The sequence below is a fragment of the Borostomias antarcticus genome (genome assembly GCF_949987555.1).
Source record: "Borostomias antarcticus genome assembly, chromosome: 17".
NCBI lineage: Eukaryota > Metazoa > Chordata > Actinopteri > Stomiiformes > Stomiidae > Borostomias > Borostomias antarcticus.
This window is the reverse complement of record NC_140250.1, coordinates 1,107,457-1,127,339: the sequence shown is the minus strand read 5'-3', so window position 1 is coordinate 1,127,339 and position 19,883 is coordinate 1,107,457. Positions and strand designations below refer to the sequence as shown.

The following is a 19,883-nucleotide window of genomic DNA, read 5'->3' as shown; positions in this document are numbered from 1 at the left end:
CACCGGGATCGGTCATAGAGTCAGCACGGTTATCAGAGAGAGTGTTGTGTCTTCATCTAGTTCGTTCGCATGGTTTCTCTGCTGGTTTCTGGCAGCTGGCCTGGGCGTTTCCACATCCCCTTGGATAAACAGCCTTTCATGTTCTCCAACTACCATGATGGATTTCTATTTGTCAATAAATCTATTATGATATGAGCTTATTGTACAGTATGTTAATTATTTCTCTTAAGTTAATATGTTCTAAACATGCTCTCCTGTACTAGTGGTCCTGGGCTTGCAGTCTTCCTGGTGGAATACAGGCCCTGGAAGGTGGCTTTGACGTTTAGGGAGCCAAACACATCCTTAGGGTTCAGCCTGTTTGAGGTCAAAGGTCACCGGGCGATGTCGCTTCCTGTCGGGGGCTTGTTGTGAGCCTGTTTTTTAGGTGCCACCAACACACCCTGAGGGTTTGACCGTGACGTGACTTTAAAAATTGAGGATGTTGATCTTTTATATCTCACACTTGGTTGTAAGTTTGTGTGTGTACATTTTAAGTCCCATTGTGATGCACAGACCAAAATCCTCTAGTTCCTCCAGGGTCCCAGCCGTGACACCCTTCCTGGTCTCCCTGTTGTGGGTGCACACTCTGAACGGTCTCTGAGGGGGAGACCACACCCGCCTGGACACGGACCTGAGTGAAGAGGAGAGACCTACAGACTACTGAAGACACCGGGGGGTCTTTGCTGACTGTACGGGATGCAATGGGCTTAAAAACAGGAAGGACTTTAAAATTAAACTCACTGGTCTGAAAGACATGATTCACTGAAGTAGTCGGATGTCCATAGCTTTTATGTAGGCTATAACAACAGGGACTATAAAAATGGTCAATTTATGACTCTAAATTATAGGACCATGATTCTGTTATCAGTGTTGGCTACGTCTGTGGTGTATTGCTATCTAGATATGATTGAAGACATGTTTTGCAGTGCTAATGTAGCAAGCCTGAGCTGACCCCGAACAATAACACAAGAGAAAGACAAAGTATTAAAAAAGTCCCAATGTTTATTTAAAAGCTCATGAGCTCTAGTATAGCACTACTGGTTCACTTTGACTGGGCAGGTAGTTAGTCTGGAGAACTTTTGGCTGGATGTGACAAGAGACATGCTAAGTGCTAATGTTCACCATATAGGTGCAATAAAACAGGATTATCACAGCACACACGACTCAAACGGTTGCCTTGTTCACACTGCAGTCAAAAGTGGCTCAAATCCATTTTTGCTCATACAATATGTGACTGGGTTTATTTTTTCATGACAGCACAAATCACACAGAATCTGATATTTTTAAATCAGATTTGCAGCACTTTGGCTACGTTCACAATGCATGCCTTAGTGCTCAATTAGGCTTTATTTGGCCGTTCACACCCATGGTTCACACTGAGGTCCCGTTGCAAAACATCTAACATTTAGGCCTATCTGATTTAGGACCACACATGGAAGTGGAAATTCAAAGATCAGCAGATTTGTGCTGTTTACACTGTCATTAAAAAAAAGAAACATGAGTCACATATGAGCAAAAAAGTTTTTGGGCGACTTTTCTGCAGTGTGGAACTAGTCGGAGATCTGGTTTATTCATTTGGAACTCTCTAGAGGTGTGCTGTTGATATTGGCTAGTTCCCATACACGCAGAGACCGCCGGTCAAACCCTAACCCCAACCCTATACCTAAGACTAACCTTAACACTAAACCGAACCCTAACCTTACCCTAAGAATAAACTTAACTTAATCGGCCTGCGTTTATAGGAACTAGCCTTTACCGTGTGCGGTTGGGAGTCCAGCACCAGTTCATTGGACGTTGATGGGATAATTGGAAAAAGTTATTTTTTACATCACGTCCGGTCCATCGCTCTGGCGACTATTTTGCCTGACCATAACTTGGAAGAGGATGGCATCAAAGAAACCATTAGAAATTAAGGGTAAGTAACGTTATATAACGCCTAGCTTATTATCTGCACTAGTACATACCTTTCCCTAGCTAGAGTAAAGTTATTCTAGCTGAGTAGGAACTAGTTGGAGCTACATCTGTTTGGTAGGCTACTGTCAGTTCACTACAGTTTCACAGCCCTAAACCCCCCAGCTGTTTATGACCAGCCAATTACTACCTAACGTTAATTTTGATAGCAATGGATACTCGACTCTTATCAAGTGCATTTCCACAATTTAAGTTTAATGCGCTAATGTTGCACTTAAAACAAAAATGATTCAATTTGTGAATGTAACACTGCAAACATTTGATTTTTATATTAATATTAACCCTTCCCTGTTCTACCTGAGACACCCCTATGTCCCTCCCTGCCCTGAGTCTCCTGGCGCCTCCGCTACGGCTGGTCTCTGCCGCCATGTGGAAGGTGATGAAGGAGAGAGACGTGATGCATTATGGGACCTTGGAGGAGTTTGTGACATCGTCCTGCGAGGCTGTCCCTGGCCTGCTCACCTCCAGGCATCAGGCCAAGCTGGCCCTGGGACTGCGAGGACGGGTGGGTGACTGACTGAGAGGTGGGGGGAAGAGGCGGGCATGGGTGGTGGGAAGAGGCGGGCATGGGTGGTCTCAACGCCAGACCCGTGAGAGTTCTTTCGCTGATGCGCTACGCTAACTACGTTACTGCATGCTGCAGATCTCTCTATGTGTCTGGGACACTTCATGCTAAAATCTGGCGCTCAAATCCTAGCATTTCATTGGTTTCGCAGGAATCCGCCCCGCCCATCTAACCTGGGCTAGCGTCTCTCATTTGCTACTATGACCTTTCACGCTTTCAATTTTGAAAGCCATGATGAGTATTGGGTGGGCTATGAGTGTGCTGTTGTTTTGGTATTATTATCATTGTTTTCAAGTAACATGTCCCCTGTTCTGTCAGTAATCCATTACAAACCTCCTCTCCCAGCTGATCCTGGAGCTGTGTCGAGGGCAGGGGCCCTTAGATCCTGAAGCCATCCTCCTCCAGCTTGACAAGATCCGTGCTCCGGTCCCTTCCTCTGCCATAATGGTAAGTAGGACTCTGGCCTTGACTGTCAAGCTGGGGGGGCTCCCATGTTTACACAACCTGCTGTTGTAGAATATTCCACTCTACGAACAAACACCCCTCGTTTGTTTGTAGTATTAGGGCAGCTGAGCATTTGGTAGACTAAACGAATGAATGAATGAATGAATGAATGAATGAATGAATGAATGAATGAATGAATGAATGAATGAAAGAAGTAAGTAAGTCTCCTGCATGTACCTGAATATGTCTGTGGATTTCATTTCAGAAGAGGGACAGCAAGGTTGAGACAACAGTTACCAACTTCCGGGACTTTGTGCACACCCTGCTGAGAGACCCTGTAGAGAGAGAACTCTTCAACAAGGTGAGACCGCTGCTCCACACGACAGGAACTGTTCACTCAGAAAAGCGTCCCTTCTTGCTCTCTCTCTTCTCATCCTCCCTTCCTCTCCTCCCCTCTCTCTGTGTCCCTCTAGGAGCTCCCTCTGGAATACGGGCCTCAGTTTGACCTGGAGCTGGAGAAGCTGCTCTGGGAGTTTCTGCTCAGACTGGACTCGCTGTTCCCAGTGCCCAACCTCACTCAGGTAGAGATGAACAAGACCTGCCCCTATTCTGCTTTTATTCTTTCCCTGAGGCCTTGTGTACTTCCAGACCTGGGTCAAAGTACTGTTAGAAACATATTATTATCAATTATTATCAAAGTACTATTAGAAATATGTTGAATCACTTTTACACACTGTTTGTGCCTCTGTTCTTCTAAACAGTATTCAAAGCATCATTGTATTTCTGAGTCAGGCGTTTGTTGATACCGGTTTCCTTTGTGGTTTCAGACGGTGTCTTGGCTCAGTGCTGCCCCCGCTGTTCTGGAGGAGTGTGCCCAGGTTCCCTGTCAACCCCAGCTCCTGAAGACTCTGCTCCAGCACCACAACTCCCTGGTTCACACTGAATTAGCAGGTGAGGGTCAGATAATAAGCTACTACTCCCATGTTGGACTCCTGATCGGGTCCAGTCATCCTGACTCTCTCTTTCTCCTTTCCCAGCTTCCCTCCCGCCGTGCATGGAAGTCGTTTCCAGAGCGGTAGATGAGGAACAGGAAGAGGATTCGGAGGCTACCGGGAGCTCCAGATATACTGGGGTCAAGCAGAGGTCAAAGGTCACGGATGATGTGGTAGAGCAGGATGGAAGAAACGGAACTAAACGCCCACTAGGAGACGGAGGAAGTGAGTCAGAGGAAGAGGAGGAGCTGTTCGTCACCAGAAGAGTGAGGAAGAGGAGGAGCCTGAGAGACGGAATAAGCGCGGCCACGAGGGAGAGCGCCGGCGAGAGCGGAGAAGAAGACGGCGTGAGCAGGATGGAGGGAGAGACCGAGGGAGAGATCGGGGGAGAGACCGAGGGAGAGACCAGGGGAGAGACCTGGGGAGAGACCTGGGGAGAGACCTGGGGAGAGACCTGGGGAGAGACCTGGGGAGAGACCGGGGGAGAGACCGAGGGAGAGACCGGGGGAGAGACCGAGGGAGAGACCGGGGGAGAGATCGGGGGAGAGACCGAGGGAGAGACCTGGGGAGAGACCGGGGGAGAGACCGAGGGAGAGATCGGGGGAGAGATCGGGGGAGAGACCGAGGGAGAGACCTGGGGAGAGACCTGGGGAGAGATCGGGGGAGAGACCGAGGGAGAGACCGGGGGAGAGACCGAGGGAGAGACCTGGGGAGAGACCTGGGGAGAGACCGAGGGAGAGACCTGGGGAGAGGCCGAGGGAGAGACCGGGGGAGAGGCCGAGGGAGAGACCAGGGGAGAGACCGAGGGAGAGATCGGGGGAGAGACCGAGGGAGAGATCGGGGGAGAGACCGGGGGAGAGACCGAGGGAGAGACCGAGGGAGAGACCTGGGGAGAGACCGAGGGAGAGATCGGGGGAGAGATCGGGGGAGAGACCGAGGGGAGCGTGACGGCGGCTCGGTCCGGCCCGTACAGGCTGCCAGACGACCCGGAGCAGTGGTGCCTGGCGCTGAGATGCTGGCAGAACGACCTCCACCACCAGCCCAGAGTGCTCGTCTGCAGACTGAGCCTGGCGACCCCTGACCCCCGCGTGACCTCGCGCGCCCCTCCCCAGGCCGCGAGGGAGCCCGCCGGAGAGGGCGGAGAAGAAGGAAGCGTGAGCAGGGAAGAGGGCGATCTGCGGTCGGTCTGCGGTCTCAACCGGAACCAGCTGCTGTGTCTCCCACTGGTCACCGAGGACCGGAAGCTCATCTGGACGCGCTCGGAAGAGAAGACCCAGCAGCTGGGCGTGGCGGCAGAGTTGGCGCTCAAGGGGAGTTTCGATGCGTTCCCTTACCCGACCCTACCTGAGATGAGCGCCCTCGCCCTCCGCCACTCTCTGGTCCTGGACCAGGTCAGGGTGTGGTTCATGGTCCAGAGGCTCCACTACGGCATCAGCTGGAACGGCGAGGAGATCTGCGAGGTACGCGCCAAGCTGTGCGGGTCACAGCCAGCGGATGGAGGGGGCAGACAGGAGAAAACGACCAGAGAGAAAGAGAAGTCATCCTCTAAGGTGTGTAATAGAATATGAGGCTTTTCAGAGATGATTGGCCTTTTGTTTACAGCCTCCCCCTACTTGGCGTTTTTGTTTTTAACCTACAGTATTGATAAGCCAAGACCCTACCTCCTGTTGGCAACCCCCATACCTATAAGATTCAAGACCCCTCCCTGCCTGTGTTTTTCTTCATGTATGGCAGGATGACATCTCCAGGGGGGGGGGACACCCAGGCCTTGTGGTCTGAGCCTAGTGTCTCTAGGGGGGACACACCCAGGCCTTGTGGTCTGAGCCTAGTGTCTCTAGGGGGGACACACCCAGGCCTTGTGGTCTGAGCCTAGTGTCTCTAGGGGGACACACACCCAGGCCTTGTGGTCTGAGCCTAGTGTCTCTAGGGGGACACACACCCAGGCCTTGCTGTCTGAGCCTAGCGTCTCTAGGGGGGGACACACACCCTGGCCTTGCTGTCTGAGCCTAGCGTCTCTAGGGGGACACACACACCCAGGCCTTGTGGTCTGAGCCTAGCGTCTCTAGGGGGGGACACACCCAGGCCTTGCTGTCTGAGCCTAGCGTCTCTAGGGGGGGACACACCCAGGCCTTGTGGTCTGAGCCTAGTGTCTCTAGGGGGGGACACACCCAGGCCTTGTGGTCTGAGCCTAGCGTCTCTAGGGGGGGACACACCCAGGCCTTGTGGTCTGAGCCTAGCGTCTCTAGGGGGGGACACACCCAGGCCTTGTGGTCTGAGCCTAGCGTCTCTAGGGGGGGACACACCCAGGCCTTGTGGTCTGAGCCTAGTGTCTCTAGGGGGGACACACCCAGGCCTTGTGGTCTGAGCCTAGCGTCTCTAGGGGGGGACACACCCAGGCCTTGTGGTCTGAGCCTAGCGTCTCTAGGGGGACACACCCAGGCCTTGTGGTCTGAGCCTAGTGTCTCTAGGGGGACACACACCCAGGCCTTGCTGTCTGAGCCTAGTGTCTCTAGGGGGGACACACCCAGGCCTTGTGGTCTGAGCCTAGCGTTTGCTAACTGATCTCCCATTTCTTCATTGTCTTTGCAGAACCATTGTCATATCACTCTGTTGTAACACGACGTGTTAAACTCTCAACCTGTGTAGTTCCCCATTACTGATGACGTGTAAATGATGAGTTAGCCAATCGGATCTTAGAAACGTCATATCCGGGCCTAACCTTGAATATAAGGCCGCGCAAAACAGAACTTCTTTACTTTCTTGGGTGAAACGCTGTTTCTTGTGTTCCATTCTGAAGTCCGGTTGCAACTGTATGTATTTTGGAATAAAGAACCGGTCTTTGAACGGTTGGTAAGAACCTCGGCAAAACCTTTTACTCTTGCTTTGATAGTTACGGCAAATTTATCGATTACAGGTGAATGATGCGGAGGAGGAGGAGCAGCTGTCGTCCGGCTGCCTCTCTCAGGCGAGCTTACGGCCCGACCCGGTGCCACTCAAACGCCGGAAGCTTGGACCCGGCCACCCCATTAAGCACACCCAGCTGTGGAACAGCTTCTGGCAAAACCAGACGCCCTCTAGAAAGGAACTCCTTCGCCTGCACAGGGAGACGGGCCTCAAGATGAAGATCATCTCCAAGTGGTTCTCCAACCGCCGCGTCACAGCCCTGAATCACTCAGGCGGCGGCGAGGCGGTCGGCACCCTCAACCCGGCTGCCGTCAAACCAGCGTTCAGTGGCTGTGGCAGGCGGGAGGAGAAAGGACAGGAAATGCTGTGCTGGACGACTGCCCGGGAGCAGGAGAGGATCCTGGGACGGATCAGGAGGCAGAAGCGCCGGTGGTTCTGGTCACGTGAGAGCGGGTCATCACACCGGGACCGGTCCTAGAATCAACCTGTTAAATACTGTGAGTGTCGTGTTTTCATGTTGTTTGTTCTGCTGGTTTCTGGCAGTTGGCCAGTCGTTTCCACATCCCCTTGGATAAACAGCCTTTCCCCATGTTCCGCTACTATGACAGTTAATTCATATGTCAATAAATATTATTATAAGAGCATCTTTTACCGTATGTTAAAAGAAATACTGTAATTATATCACTTGTTCTAAACTTGCTCTCCTGTACCAGTGGAACTGGTGTTGCAGTCCTCCTGTGCATCTCCCAAAGATCAATCATTTAACTTTTTATTTCGGTACATAATTCAGTTATACATTGTACAATAGATAGACTTCAATATTAAAAAATAGAAATGTTGTTATCTCCACTTATGATATTGAAGCAGGAAACCCTAGAGATACACTGAAAGCCAGTTCTAACTTGAGATGCACACATTATATTTAACGCACACTTCTCATTATTGACAATTAAATGATTTACATAATTTACACAGAAGTCATGTCATCGACAGGTCACAAGTCCTTGAGTCGGCTCATCTACACTAGGGGACACCACCTGAGATGCTGTATAGGGGACCTGGGTCAGCTAGTATTGGAAATCCTTTCAAAATACACAGGGAGCATTTGTTTGACAGGCTGAGGTGTCAAGTGATCTTGTGCCAGGCATGACCAATCAAGCGGCAGATAAGCATCAGCAATGATTTTAACCCAGGTCTTGCTCTACAATACCGTAAATACAACATAACGAAACTCTGCGATCTCAGCTCCAGTACTGTCCGGGCTCCTGGGCCTGCCACAGCTCCGCCCCCTCGATGACGCGGCGGATCATGGAGGCGGAGGTGATGAGGATGTGGCCGGCGGCGTGGAGCAGGCCGGAGGCGACCCGGAGGGCCTCCCTGAGCGAAGGATGGAGAGAGAGAGAGACGTGAGTGACGCCGTCTGCTTGTCACGTGTCCCCTTGCTGTCAGGGTCGTTATCACTAAGGAGAATGTGGGAGGGGTGTAGTGTAGCAGTATACAGTACTGTATATAGCAATAGGCCGAAGAAGCCCATCTGATTGTTACCAAAACCTGTTATTTGCAGCTGTGAAACATGATCAGCACCCTCCCCTCCTGTCTCTCTGCGTCTTGCCTGCTCACCTGAGGACTTTCTTGGGTCCCAGACATTTGAAGTCGGCGCTGATGGAATACAGGCCCTGGAAGGTGGCCTTGACGCTCAGGGAGCCGAACACGTCCTTGGGGTTCAGCCTGTAGAGGTCAAAGGTCACTCGGGCGATGTCTCTTCCTGTCCGGGGCTTGTTGTGATCCGGGTTTTTCGGCGCCGCCAGCACACCCTGAGGGTTTGACCGTGACGTAACTTTAGAAATTGAGGAGTCACATGTTTATCTTTTACTGTATATCTCACACTCGGTTGCATCTTGGTGTGCGTAGGCTACTTTGTACATTTTAAGTCCCATTGTAATGCACAGACCAAATTCCTCCTGCTTCCCGTGCTGGTGTTTACATCTGTACTCTTACAAATACACAGAGAGTATACTCTCTCTAAAACACACAGCGAGGACCAACAACCTGCTCTAAAGGTCACACATCACGCCTACCTGAGCTACACAGAGAGCAAACACACAGCGAGGACCAACAACCTGCTCTATAGATCACACATCACACCTACCTGAGCTAAACAGAGACACACCGAGGACCAACAACCTGCTCTATAGATCACACATCACGCCTACCTGAGCTACACAGAGAGTAAACACACAGCAAGGACCAACAACCTGCTCTATAGGTCACACATCACACCTACCTGAGCTACACAGAGACACAGCGAGGACCAACGACCTGCTCTAAAGGTCACACATCACACCTACCTGAGCTACACAGAGAGTAAACACACAGCAAGGACCAACAACCTGCTCTATAGGTCACACATCACACCTACCTGAGCTACACAGAGAGTATACACACAGCGAGGACCAACAACCTGCTCTATAGGTCACACATCACGCCTACCTGAGCTAAACAGAGACACAGCGAGGACCAACAACCTGCTCTATAGATCACACATCATCACGCCTACCTGAGCTACACAGAGACACAGCGAGGACCAACAACCTGCTCTATAGATCACACATCATCACACCTACCTGAGCAGACCTCCACGTCTGCCCCGGGTCCAGAGCCATGAGAACAGTGTTGTCTGGCAGGGACATGAGGAAGTCCTCGGTGTCCACCTCTGTCCCGTCCTCCTCACATACAAGCCCGCAGGAAATGGCCGACTTGGACAGCAGCAGGGCGCGGCACGCCTGCGGAGGGGAGGGGATTGGCTCAGACGGGAGGGAACAGAGCGTGTTTGGGATTACAAGGTGCTGTACGTGTATTGTACTGTAATACAGAACTTCCCTATTAAGCACCTGTTGTATTTTAGATTGATATTCTTGCACTTTGCCTTCAGCACTAGATTATGCTCTTAGTCACTTGTTTTAGAAAGAAGATGCACTTGTGAGTTCTGGTGAGTAGTAGGCTTTTCCTATGTTAAATGCAATTATTGTTAGCAGCTTTGGATAAAAGCGTCTGCTAAATGACTAATGTAATTTAACCAGTGTAAAACTTTTGGTATTCTGTCTCTCTCTCTCTTACCCTCTCCCTCTCTCTCTCTTACCCTCTCCCTCTCTCTCTCTTACCCTCTCCCTCTCTCTCTCTTACCCTCTCCCTCTCCCTCTCTCTCTCTTACCCTCTCCCTCTCTCTCTCTTACCCTCTCCCTCTCTCTCTCTTACCCTCTCCCTCTCTTACCCTCTCCCTCTCTCTCTCTTACCCTCTCCCTCTCTTACCCTCTCCCTCTCTCTCTCTTACCCTCTCCCTCAGCTCCTCCAGGGTCCCGGCCGTGACACCCTTCCTGGTCTCCCTGTTGTGGGTGCACAGTCTGAACGGTCTCTGAGGGGGAGACCACACCCGCCTGGACACGGACCTGAGTGAAGAGGAGAGACCTACAGACTACTGAAGACACCGGGGGGTCTTTGCTGACTGTACGGGATGCAATGGGCTTAAAAACAGGAAGGACTTTAAAATTAAACTCACTGGTCTGAAAGACATGATTCACTAAAGTAGTCGGATGTCCATAGCTTTTATGTAGGCTATAACAACAGAGACTATAAAAATGGTCACTATAACTGGCTAAATTATGACCATGATATTCTTATCAGTGTTGGCTATGTTTGTGCTGCATTGCGATCTAGATATGATTGATGAAGTGTTTTGCAATGCTAAGAGTGTTGGCAGGGTGGACTATGAGAGGGTGGAGGAGACTGAACGCCATGGTGTCTTCTGGGAAAATACGCTGAATAGTGAGGTTTACAGTAAGGAATAGCAGCAGTAGAAACCTCTCAATCCTCACTGGTCCAAAGGTCTACTCGTTGATTCTGTCACTGGCTTTTAGTATCCTACACTTTTACATTTCATCCAATAAGTATAATTAACCAAAATCACACGTTTTTCATTATTTATGATGATTAATTTAGAGCAAGGTAGGCTAAACCAAACCTAATCAAATAGTCCCTTGTTTACTCATGAAGATGGTCTGAGACTGGTCAACACCATGTTTTGAAGAGGCCTCTGGGATGATATGATGTGATAAATAAATCAGTAGGTACAAGGTAGCCTACTAGGTACTTACTTGAGCAATGAGGATGTTGTTTCCATTCTCTGTAGTCTTTACCTACTTTTCCCTATGTGCAGTTCCAACACCGACTACCTGACTGTTATGTCAAAGTTTTGCCCTCGTCCTGCTGGTATCTGCAATCACATTTGGGTGGACTTTACTCTGACCCAAGGGATCGATTTTATGTGGAAGGTGAGGCTTAATCATTAACGACACCTATGTTAACCATGGGTGTAATTGATAGGCTACCTGTACCCTGTACTATGCCAGATAGTCAAAGATGAATTTGAAAGCTATTGGCTAACTGCGGACTAGACTGGGATCGGAGATCTGGTTTGAGTATTGATTGGGAGTATTGATCTGGTTTGAGTATTGATTTGGGAGTCCAGCACCAGTTCATCGGGAGTTGATGGGTTAATTGGAAAGAGGTCTGTTTTACGTCACGTCCGGTCCTGCGACCTGGTGACTGGAGAAGGCGGGATGCATGTTTTACGTCACGTCCGGTCCTGCGACCTGGTGACTGGAGAAGGCGGGATGCATGTTTTTGGCGGCGTAACGTTGGTCTCAAGCGAAATATACACATATTTATGATAAATAATCACCTTCGTCCATGTCTTCGTTCCTGTTCCGTATGATGAGTGTAGATTTTGCTTTTGATTACTGATCTCCCTCGCTAGCCGAGCCTGATCATAACTTGGAAGAGGATGGCATCAAAGAAACCATCGGAAAATACGGGTAAATAGTTATACATTGTATAATACTACGTCTAGCTTGTTTATTATGACATTTCCCTTGACAAAGTTATTCTAGTGAGTAGGAACTAATTGGGAGCTAGCTGGCCATCTGTCTGCAAAGTTTGGCATTGACAGCTTTACAGCCCTGAACCCCCCAGCTGTTTATAACATCTAGCAATGGATACTCCACTCTTTATAAGTGCATTTCCCCCAATTTAAGTTTACAGCGCTAATGTAATTATGGTTAATTACACAGTTAAGACACTCTCAAAGACTTGTTCTTCAACCAAAATGATTGTCTGTGAATGTTATACAGCAAATATTCGATCATAATAATAATAACCCCTCCCCCCTCCTGTCACAGATGCCCCATTGCCCCTCCCTGCCCTGAGTCTCCTGGCGCCTCCGCTACGGCTGGTCTCTGCCGCCATGTGGAAGGTGATGAAGGAGAGAGACGTGATGCATTATGGGACCTTGGAGGAGTTTGTGACGTCGTCCTGCGAGGCTGTCCCTGGCCTGCTCACCTCCAGGCATCAGGCCAAGCTGGCCCTGGGGCTGCGAGGACGGGTGGGTGACTGACTGAGAGGTGGGGGGAAGAGGCGGGCATGGGTGGTGGGCACTGTGTTGTCACTGTACATCTTAATATTGTAACACTGAAGATGTAATCCTTAGCTATGACCCTAACTGATGGCTCAACTGTTGTACTTACCCATTGTGGCGTGCCTGATTGGGGTGCCCTGTCCTAAGCATCATGTTTAGGGTAATGCCTGTCTGAGGTGTGTGTGCCATAATGGGTATGGTCAGAGTGACTGGGGTGGGCTATGAGTGTGCTGTCATTTTGGTATTATTATCATTGTTTTCAAGTAACATGTCCCCTGTTCTGTCAGTAATCCATTGCAAACCTCCTCTCCCAGCTGATCCTGGAGCTGTGTCGAGGGCAGGGGCCCTTAGATCCTGAAGCCATCCTCCTCCAGCTGGACAAGATCCGTGCTCCGGTCCCTTCCTCTGCCATAATGGTAAGTAGGACTCTGGCCTTGGGGCCTCATATCTACACCACCTTCTAATGTAGATTATTCTTCTGTACAAACACCTCACATTTGTTTGAATTGTAATGAATAAAAGTATCTTGCATGTACCTGAGTATGTCTGTGGATGTCATTTCAGAAGAGGGACAGCAAGGTTGAGACAACGGTTACCAACTTCCGGGACTTTGTGCACACCCTGCTGAGAGACCCTGTAGAGAGAGAACTCTTCAACAAGGTGAGACCGCTGCTCCACACGACAGGAACTGTTTTGTTTTTTTGCTTCCCTCTGGAATATGTAGGGGCATGACCTATGACCTACGTCCTACCCGTGTATGAAATGCGCCATACAAATAAAGATTGATTTGATGAACTGTTCATACTCAGAAAAGCGTCCCTTCCTGCTCTCTCTCTTCTCATCCTCCCTTCCTCTCCTCCCCTCTCTCTGTGTCCCTCTAGGAGCTCCCTCTGGAATACGGGCCTCAGTTTGACCTGGAGCTGGAGAAGCTGCTCTGGGAGTTTCTGCTCAGACTGGACTCGCTGTTCCCAGTGCCCAACCTCACCCAGGTAGAGATGAACAAGACCTGCCCCTATTCTGCTTTTATTCTTTCCCTGAGGCCTTGTGTACTTCCAGACCTGGGTCAAAGTACTACTAGAAATATTTGGAATCACTTTTTGTTTGTGCCTCTGTCCTTCTAAACAGTATTCAAAGCATCATTGTATTTCTGAGTCAGGCGTTTGTTGATACCGGTTTCCTTTGTGGTTTCAGACGGTGTCTTGGCTCAGTGCTGCCCCCGCTGTTCTGGAGGAGTGTGCGCAGGTTCCCTGTCAACCCCAGCTCCTGAAGACTCTGCTCCAGCACCACAAGTGCCTGGGTCACATTGAATTAGCAGGTGAGGGTCAGATAGCAAGCTACTACTCCCATGTTGGACTCCTGATCGGGTCCAGTCATCCTGACTCTCTCTTTCTCCTTTCCCAGCTTCCCTCCCGCCGTGCATGGGCGACTCCATCCTGGTCTCTCTGTCTTTACCTCCGTCTGGAAGAGTGCCAGAATCCCATCCCGGCTCTGCCCGTACCCCGAGCTGTAAGAGTGTACCTACCCCAGAGACTGGTCGCAGACCGCCGGGGGCGGGCGCTTCACCGTTCACCGAGCCTGTGATTGGACTGATGTCCAACGAAGACCTGCCAATCATGGCTTCAGCCAGAAGGACAGAAGGAAGCGTGGCAGTCGTTTCGAGAGCAGACGAGGAGCAGGAAGAGGAGTCGGAGGCTACCGGGAGCTCCAGATATACTAGGGTCAAAGAGAGGTCAAAGGTTACGGATGATGAGGTTGTGGTAGAGCAGGATGTTCAGACAAGAAGAAACGGAACTAAACGCCCACTAGGAGACAGAGGAAGTGAGTCAGAGGAAGAGGAGGAGGTGTTTGTCACCAGAAGAGTGAGGAAGAGGAGGAGCCTGAGAGACGGAATAAGCGCGGCCACGAGGGAGAGCGCCGGAGAGAGCGGAGGTGAAGACAGCGTGAGCAGGATGGAGGGAGAGACCGAGGGAGAGACCGGGGGAGAGACCGAGGGGAGCGCGATGGCGGCTCGGTCCGGCCCGTACAGGCTGCCAGACGACCCGGAGCAGTGGTGCCTGGCGCTGAGATGCTGGCAGAACGACCTCCACCACCAGCCCAGAGTGCTCGTCCGCAGACTGAGCCTGGCGACCCCTGACCCCCGCGTGACCTCGCGCACGCGTCCCCAGGGCAACGGGAAACGAGCAGGGCGGTCTCCGCGGGGGCGGGACAGAAGGCCTGAGGGAACAGCGCAGAGCGGTTGGAGCCACAGCCCCGTGGTGCATGATGGGAAGCTGCTCGACTCGGCTGATAAAGAGTGAGTGAAATACGGGGAGAGCGCGCACACCGTAGCCATGGTGACTATGGCTGGCTGACTGAGATCGTAAATGGCTGCCGGATCAGTAGGTGAAACACAGTTGTTAAACACTCCTCATCCCTGGTCCAATCTTTGCCCTTTACAGGAACTGTGACGCCCTCGTAGTGCCAGGATGTTCCCCCTCTATTCAAAGGACAAGCTCAGGTGAGGTGTTAGTGTACAGGCGGGTGTGAATGAGCCTTGTGAATGAGCTTTGTGAATGTTGTGGTCGCCGAGCTAGGTCGATCCTGCAGTGATGGTTAAAAACGCGTCGAAGACCGTCAGTGGTTGAAACATGTTGACATTTTTAAGCGGTGCAGCCACTTCTATATGTGACGTCCATCCATGTCCGTGTGTAGCATGAGATTTAGACCAATCAGGAGTCGCCAGTACTGTTGCACACGAGCACTAGAGGCCAGGCATGAGGAAAGCATGGCCGGCTTCAGACTGCTCTCTCTCTCTCTCTCTCTCTCAAGAACTGTAAATGTCAGAGCTTAGATGTTTACACCATAGGAGTCCTGGGAACCAGACAAATATATTTTGGTATACAATATGTAGCTTCAAAACTGTAGGAGTGGTAACAAGTTAGAAATCGGGTATGCATTTGAAATTAGCAACTCAAAAGCTAGAGTGGAGTGCCATTCGTTTCAATGGTGTTAATGGTTGTAAAACAAATGGTCATACGTTGAAAACTATAGCACAGCTTAGATAATTGTATGAATCAGCACAATTGTGTGAACATTTCAATGTATAATATTTGTATGTGCTGTTAAAACTATAGGAGTGCCGGCAGTTTACAAAATGTGGATATTTTCAAATCACCAACTGCCACCACTCGTAAACTGAACATTCCATCAATCATTTTAATGGGAGAAAACGGAATAAAACTTGCCACTGCTCCTACAGGTTTTACAGTTTTTAAATATCTAAGCTGTGACATTTATACTTTTTGAGAGAGCTGTTTGAAGCTGGCCATGCTCGTATAAAATTAATGGTGGAACTTAGGAGAGAAGGAAAACCATGCTCCCCACTTACAAAAATAGGGGAGTGTTCAGAGCACTCTAGCGGCAGTTGATAATTTCAAACGTTCAGTTTCATTTAAATGTTGACAGCTTTTGACTCCCAGAGAAGATCAGTGAGGATTGTCACTTGCTGATACATCTGTCTTGTGGATGACTACAGACAAATATGGATGAATGATATTGAAAACAACCATCAATACCTGATTCAGTTGAGATTGCTCATAGTGCCGCTAACTTCACCACCTGGGTGTGATTTTTAATCGTGTAAACCAGTCACAGTAAAGACTTCTATAATTCTTTCCCTCCTGATCACTTTATTGAGTGCCTGGATCGACTCTTTTTGAGCGTTTGTCTCTCTCCCTGTTTAGAAGTGCCGCTGTCCCCCGCAGGACCTGGTGATGACATCATCGTCGATTCAGAGGATGAGGCGACCAAAAATTTCAAAGGCCGAGTAAGAACACTAGTCCAGCTCTGTAAGAACACTAGTCCGGCTCTGTAAGAACACTAGTCCGGCTCTGTAAGAACACTAGTCCGGCCCTGTAAGAACACTAGTCCGGCCCTGTAAGAACACTAGTCCGGCTCTGTAAGAACACTAGTCCAGCTCTGTAAGAACACTAGTCCAGCTCTGTAAGAACACTAGTCCGGCTCTGTAAGAACACTAGTCCGGCTCTGTAAGAACACTAGTCCGGCCCTGTAAGAACACTAGTCCGGCTCTGTAAGAACACTAGTCCAGCTCTGTAAGAACACTAGTCCGGCTCTGTAAGAACACTAGTCCGGCTCTGTAAGAACACTAGTCCAGCTCTGTAAGAACACTAGTCCGGCTCTGTAAGAACACTAGTCCAGCTCTGTAAGAACACTAGTCCGGCTCTGTAAGAACACTAGTCCGGCTCTGTAAGAACACTAGTCCGGCTCTGTAAGAACACTAGTCCGGCTCTGTAAGAACACTAGTCCGGCTCTGTAAGAACACTAGTCCAGCTCTGTAGAAACCCCTCCAATGTGGATCTTGTGGCAAAAATGCTGTTTTTGTGTGATATATCCTAGCGTGCACTGTCTCCCCCTGCTGTGTGATATATCCTAGCGTGCACTGTCTCCCCCTGCTGTGTGATATATCCTAGCGTGCACCGTCTCCCCCTGCTGTATTACTAACGGGCTCCGTCTTCTCCAGCTCTTTTTGAAGCGCTACCACAGGACCAAACACAACACCTACGTTCCCACCCTGCGGGAGTTCTGGAAGCCTGGGATGGCCCGCCGGGGCCTGCTGTCTCCTGGCAACGGACACAGATGACGCGCCCAGTTGTGATTGGCAGTTGAGATGATGGTGTCAGGAAAGACTCAAGTTAGTCATTCTTTGGATCTGAGTCAGAGAAACATTAGGGAAGTGAAGTGAGTTCTGAATCCCTGTGCATGTGGGTTGCTCTATTATTTTGTATTGGTGGTATTAACAAGTGTGCAGCCTTTATTTAATCTAAATAGTGTTCATTCTCAATGCTCAATTGCTCAAAATGCGCAATTCCGATAGCCTAACCTATATACATTTTGTATTGACATTTACAGTAGGAACATAAATACTATGTTAATAATAATAATGAACTATTGTTGACAAACAAGCTATGATTGGAGAGGACATCTATTTTAATTGTGTGTTTTTTTTTTTTTGGGGGGGGGGGGTATTATTCTGTTTGTTTTGTTTTTGTTATTATTGTTTGTTTTTGTTACTATTGTTTGTTTTGTTTTTGTTATTATTCTGTTTGTTTTGTTTTTGTTATTCTGCTTGTTTTGTTTTCTTAATTACTTAAGTGCTCTAAAATGTTTATTTTTATTTTTATTGGATGTACTCCAGTGTCTCATGTCAATGTCAAATTGCAGTTGTCTCATTTCCAATAAAAACATTTTACCTAAAAGCGTACAATTCCTGAAGAAAATCTGTGTGCTACTCTGAACATTTAGCTCCTAGCTTTAGTGGTTCCAACCCAGTAATCAATGTGTGATTAAGAAGACATTCTTTCATCCACCTCGATCATTCATTAGAGGCACCATTTAAAAAGTACCCACGTTGATAATAATTAACATAATAGATGAAGTTACATTACAAGCAATACAGTATATACAGTATGCATACATATAGGATATATACATACATACATGGGTCAATGACGTCATTCAGTGTAAAGCTGAGTGTTTATTCAAAAAATGGTATTCAAAATAAAAGTCATTTTTTCTGTGGTTATATTTCTGCCAGTCTATGCATGGATATATAAACTTGTGATTATGAAGAGATTTCAGGGGGCACTCTAGCAGTACAGCATAGTACTGAATGACATGGGACACCTTTACGTCATTGACCCAGTGCATAGATATGTATAATAATACTCATATAAATACACACACACACATACAAAGATACATAATACACATACATTTGGACGGTTTTGATGTTAAATATACTGTATTTATTTTATGCTGTGTTATTGCTTATATTACTGTTTTTGATTATGTTTATTTTTTTACTTTGGCAAAATTGTTCTCATAACTTTCATGCCATTGAATTATATTACATGGAACAGAAAGACTGGCCCCTGCATATCATGCTTGTGTAGACTACTGTGTCGGCTACTCTTGGAAAATTGCGACCACCGAATTGTGTGACCCTAGAGGTCGCTGTTGCATATCAATCAATCAATCAATCAATCAATCAATCAATCAAAGCTTTATTTGTATAGCGCATTTCATACCCAGAGGCAACACAATGCGCTTTACAGAGAACAAGGGAGGTGGGCATACGACCCACCCCTACATATTCCAGAGGGAAGCAACAAAACAGTAATCACCCGGGGGCCAGATAAGTGAGCTGTAAACATTCTTCCCTGACCCCTCTCAACAAGGCGATGGAGCAAGCTCCTGGAGTATGTTTGTCTACCGGCTAAGAACATTTATAAAGCAATACATTACATTAAATTACATTTCAGAGTGAGAGAGGCTAAAAGCATCATAGGAGAGAGGACATCCTACGGACATGCTACATCATCCACAGCAGACACGTATAATCTGCAGGTAGGCATGGGACCCTATGATCCTAGACGTGCGTATTTTTGTCCAGGTAAAGGTGAGAGGATGGCGAATCACTATAAAACATTTAGTTAGTGTTTGACGAAGGCTATTTATTTTCTCCTACACAGCAGTTAGCAGTCCCAGCATACAGCCTGGTCACCGCCTTAAAGAATGAATGGGGAAACGTAGCCTACGTTATTTCCCTCCTGAGCCTGAAGTCCCAACTGAATGGGAAGGACGGTTATTCTCCTCTTATAACGACACTAACTCCAAACTGCTCGAAAGACAGATGTTGTAGTCTGAGAGGAATATACCCCCCATCTGTTAAATTGTACTACTGACCGTTTGAGAGGAATATACCCCCATCTGTTTAATTGTACTACTGACCGTTTGAGAGGAATATACCCCCATCTGTTTAATTGTACTACTGACCGTTTGAGAGGAATATACCCCCATCTGTTTAATTGTATTACTGACCGTTTAATTGTACTACTGACCGTTGGGCTTTGGATAACAAACCGTCAGTTAACTTTGGATAACAAACCGTCAGTTAACTTTGGATAACAAACCGTCAGTTAACTTTGGATAACCAACCGTCAGTTAACCTTGGATAACAAACCGTCAGTTAACTTTGGATAACAAACCGTCAGTTAACTTTGGATAACAAACCGTCAGTTAACTTTGGATAACAAACCGTCAGTTAACTTTGGACAACAAACCGTCAGTTAACTTTGAATAACAAACCGTCAGTTAACTTTGAATAACAAACCGTCAGTTAACTTTGGATAACAAACCGTCAGTTAACTTTGGATAACAAACCGTCAGTTAACTTTGGATAACAAACCGTCAGTTAACTTTGGATAACAAACCGTCAGTTAACTTTGAATAACAAACCGTTAGTTAACTTTGGATCACAAACCGTCAGTTAACTTTGAATAACAAACCGTCAGTTAACTTTGAATAACAAACCGTCAGTTAACTTTGGATAACAAACCGTCAGTTAACTTTGGATAACAAACCGTCAGTTAACTTTGGATAACGAACCGTCAGTTAACTTTGGATAACAAACCGTCAGTTAACTTTGGATAACAAACCG

General features: G+C 48.2%; 3 protein-coding genes across 3 annotated transcripts; 2 read left to right on the top strand and 1 right to left on the bottom strand.

The window, feature by feature from the left end:
• Positions 1-7,686: 7,686 nt before the first annotated feature.
• On the bottom strand, positions 7,687-11,192 carry cideb (cell death inducing DFFA like effector b). The gene is made up of 5 exons (XM_084452226.1): positions 11,067-11,192; positions 10,247-10,361; positions 9,540-9,698; positions 8,536-8,729; positions 7,687-8,292 (listed from the first exon to the last, which is right to left on the bottom strand). The coding sequence occupies exons 1-5, from the start codon at positions 11,090-11,092 to the stop codon at positions 8,157-8,159; spliced, it is 630 nt and encodes a 209-aa protein (XP_084308352.1). The 5' UTR covers positions 11,093-11,192; the 3' UTR covers positions 7,687-8,156.
• Positions 11,193-11,733: 541 nt separating this feature from the next.
• LOC311319909 (TERF1-interacting nuclear factor 2-like) lies at positions 11,734-13,966 on the top strand (the record flags this gene model as incomplete). Its single annotated transcript, XM_084451539.1, has 8 exons — positions 11,734-11,786; positions 12,150-12,352; positions 12,700-12,801; positions 12,950-13,045; positions 13,267-13,374; positions 13,577-13,700; positions 13,787-13,928; positions 13,960-13,966. The coding sequence occupies exons 1-8, from the start codon at positions 11,756-11,758 to the stop codon at positions 13,964-13,966; spliced, it is 813 nt and encodes a 270-aa protein (XP_084307665.1). The 5' UTR covers positions 11,734-11,755.
• An 18-nt stretch (positions 13,967-13,984) lies between these two features.
• LOC311320474 (uncharacterized protein) lies at positions 13,985-17,250 on the top strand. The gene is made up of 4 exons (XM_084452232.1): positions 13,985-14,678; positions 14,824-14,882; positions 16,108-16,190; positions 16,905-17,250. Exons 1-4 carry the CDS (start codon positions 13,999-14,001, stop codon positions 17,022-17,024), a joined length of 942 nt encoding a protein of 313 aa, XP_084308358.1. The 5' UTR covers positions 13,985-13,998; the 3' UTR covers positions 17,025-17,250.
• Positions 17,251-19,883: the final 2,633 nt, after the last annotated feature.

What these genes read in the sequence shown, in the direction of transcription:
- cideb (XM_084452226.1), bottom strand. Translation starts at nt 11,092, where the DNA reads ATGGAAACAACATCCTCATTGCTCAA. An exon ending in AGACGTGGAGGTCTGCTCAG is followed by an intron (nt 8,730 to 9,539) that starts GTAGGTGTGATG and finishes TCAAACCCTCAG; the next exon opens with GGTGTGCTGGCGGCGCCGAA. An exon ending in GGACCCAAGAAAGTCCTCAG is followed by an intron (nt 8,293 to 8,535) that starts GTGAGCAGGCAA and finishes TCCTTCGCTCAG; the next exon opens with GGAGGCCCTCCGGGTCGCCT.
- LOC311320474 (XM_084452232.1), top strand. Translation starts at nt 13,999, where the DNA reads ATGGCTTCAGCCAGAAGGACAGAAGGAAGCGTGGCAGTCGTTTCGAGA. An exon ending in CTCGACTCGGCTGATAAAGA is followed by an intron (nt 14,679 to 14,823) that starts GTGAGTGAAATA and finishes TGCCCTTTACAG; the next exon opens with GAACTGTGACGCCCTCGTAG. An exon ending in TATTCAAAGGACAAGCTCAG is followed by an intron (nt 14,883 to 16,107) that starts GTGAGGTGTTAG and finishes CTCCCTGTTTAG; the next exon opens with AAGTGCCGCTGTCCCCCGCA.